At 42.7% G+C, this 2,597-nt stretch overlaps 1 protein-coding gene across 1 annotated transcript in view; it reads right to left on the bottom strand.

Moving 5' to 3' along the window:
- The window catches only part of LOC107117647 (mitogen-activated protein kinase kinase kinase 5-like), a 155,628-nt gene that overhangs the window by 33,347 nt on the left and 119,684 nt on the right, over positions 1 to 2,597 (bottom strand). The window contains 1 exon segment of the mRNA XM_015419802.1: positions 1,020 to 1,156. Coding sequence (XP_015275288.1) covers positions 1,020 to 1,156 — 137 coding nt within the window.

Genomic DNA, 2,597 nt, shown 5'->3' with positions numbered 1-2,597 from the left:
AGTATTATTATTATTTATTATTATTTATTGTATTAATTATTTAATATTTCGATATTTAGAAGTATGAGCATGGCATGGCAGTACTGCACAGACATATAATGGCAGGCCCCCCAAGAAAAAAATTGGCCCCCTGAGCAAAAAGTTGTTAGCTACGGGGCTGCCCCTAAGGTAGGGCGTGTAGCATGGAATGCTGTTTGACAGCTTTCTGTTGTACAGACTTAGAGCAAGCACACACACACCTTGGTGGCAGGAACACAGACAGGGCACTTAGCAAAACTGGGCAAGCACTTGCCAGGTAAACACCACAGGGAGAGCCAAGTCCACACTCCGTGGCTGACCTCTCCCAGATTTCGGCCCCAACAGATACACCAGCTCCTCTGCCAGCATCCCAAGAGACAGCCACACATACACAGGTAAGTGCAGGCCCTCCCAGCCCACAACCCCCCCTGGCGAGCAACAGTGGCCACAAGCCACAGTGGATATCCCCCCAACCCAGCAGCTGTGGGGTCCAGCAGTGGTCCACCAAGGGCACATGGCAGGGGGACAGATGTGTCTGTAATTTAAAGTACCCTCATGGATCACTTAGAATCACAAATACCAAAGCAAGCTGGTTTGTACCAAAATATACCTGGACAGAGAGGGCTTGCTGTTAAAATCTGAAACTAAATGCATTTTACAATTGACCCATCAGATTCATGTGCACTTATTTATTTACATATATAACCCACTAATTAAATTGCTGTTCAGGAATGGCAAACCATCCATTTTAGAAGGACATGAGTTCAAGATAGGGCATTAAACAAACTACTTGATGCATCCATAAGATAGAAGGGATTTGAACTGGTATAACAGTTCACTCCAACTGATTTCAGAAAAAGCCTGATAATTGAATCTAGTGTCCCGCTACTCTGTTTAATGGTTTTCATCATTTTCATTCTAACTCACAGGGTCACTCTTTACTCTAGCATAATCCTTTTTTCCAAGTAATCCATGTATAAAATTCATAGCAAACGTCTCACCTTTATGTCTCGATGCACTATTTGATTATCATGGAGATATTTTAATCCTTCAAGAATCTGTTTGGTATAAAAACCAATAGTCTGCTCATTATCTTTTAATGGCCCCCATTTTGATCTCAGAAGAGCAGAAAGGCTACCTGTGGAAAAATTGTCAATAAAAATGAAATGATCACCACCACCACTACTTAATTCCTAACAGTTTCTACAACTTCATTCAGACATCGCAGGCAAATGGCAATCTATCCACTGAAGGAACCTGAAATATCTACACTAATCCACTCTCTTCCTACTCTTCTCATACCAAGACTGAATCGAGTTCCTGGCTTTGGAACCTTTCAGTCTAACCAAAAGTAGTTGTGATATCCAAATTCAAACATTTTTTTTTAAATCAGGGTTTGTTTCTTGCCCACAGACTTGGATTTTAAGCCAGAATTATACTGTTTAGAGTTCCTCCTGCACAAGCTTCTTGTGAGCTTCTTACCTAAATTGACTTTCCCAAAATCGACTGGCCCTCCTGGACCCCAAAGATGCCAGGCTGGCTATAACCAGGGCCAGGGCCTTTTCAGTGGCAGCTCCATACTGGTGGAATGAGCTCCTGGAAGAGATGAAAGCCCTGCAGGACCTTTTACAGTTCCGCAGGGGCTGCAAGACGGAGTTCTTCCACCAGGCCTTCAATCAAGGAGCCACATCAAACACCTGAAGAGTGAGCCCTGTGCCCTGGCCTTACCACCTACAGTCTGTGCCCGCTGCACAAATAAACTGAATAAGTTGAGCTGGCTTGAAAATACCAACATGACTGTTATTGCCACCTTAAGTAGTACTATGAATATGAGATCTGCTGTTATAGCACTTTATTAGACCACTGTTCTAGCACTTTATGATAACTTGATAATTGGATTGTTTATGATTGTTTTATGACTGGTTTTAATTGTACTTATATGTGGATTTTTTATGTAAGCCACCCTGAGTTTGCTTCAATTGGGAGGGCGGGGTATAAATCAAATAAATAAATATATAAATATTCCCTCATTTTTTTTAAAGTTAAGCATTAGTAAATCCAATAAGTGTGAAGACTGGGGTACCACTACAGCTGCAGTCCACAACTCACCAAGAAGACTGGGGAGAAAGGAGCATTTTCATTTAGTGGATCCATTTTTTCCCCGTGCACAAATCAGAAACCAAAAGGGAGGATGTATTCTTGGTTGAAGCAAGATAGTGTTTAGATATATTAAGTGTGCTCATACCTGTTGCCACAGGCAGGGGTCTTTTCATAGAAAAAGAGCTACAGGAGCTCATTAGCATATGGTATGCTAATGAGCGACTAGGCTATTAGCATAATGGATCATTAGCATATGCAACGCCCCCTGACATCACCAGAAGTGATGTCAGAAGGGGAAGCAAAAGGGGGGGGAGGCATCTTCAAAAGCCTCCCGTTCCTTTCCCCAGTGGGGGGGGGGAGCAAAGAGAGAAGGGGTTTTAAACTTTAAACCCCTTCTCACTAGAGTTGGGCCGCAGAAGGAGGAAAGAAGGAAGGAAAGAGAGAGAGAGAGTAGAGAGAAGGAACGAAGAAAGGAAAGA

Source organism: Gekko japonicus, unplaced genomic scaffold (assembly GCF_001447785.1).
Source record: "Gekko japonicus isolate JY-2015 unplaced genomic scaffold, Gekko_japonicus_V1.1 scaffold2191, whole genome shotgun sequence".
NCBI classification, from domain to species: Eukaryota; Metazoa; Chordata; class Lepidosauria; order Squamata; family Gekkonidae; genus Gekko; species Gekko japonicus.
The sequence above is the reverse complement of the archived record's forward strand: the minus strand, read 5'-3'. Positions and strand labels throughout refer to the sequence as shown.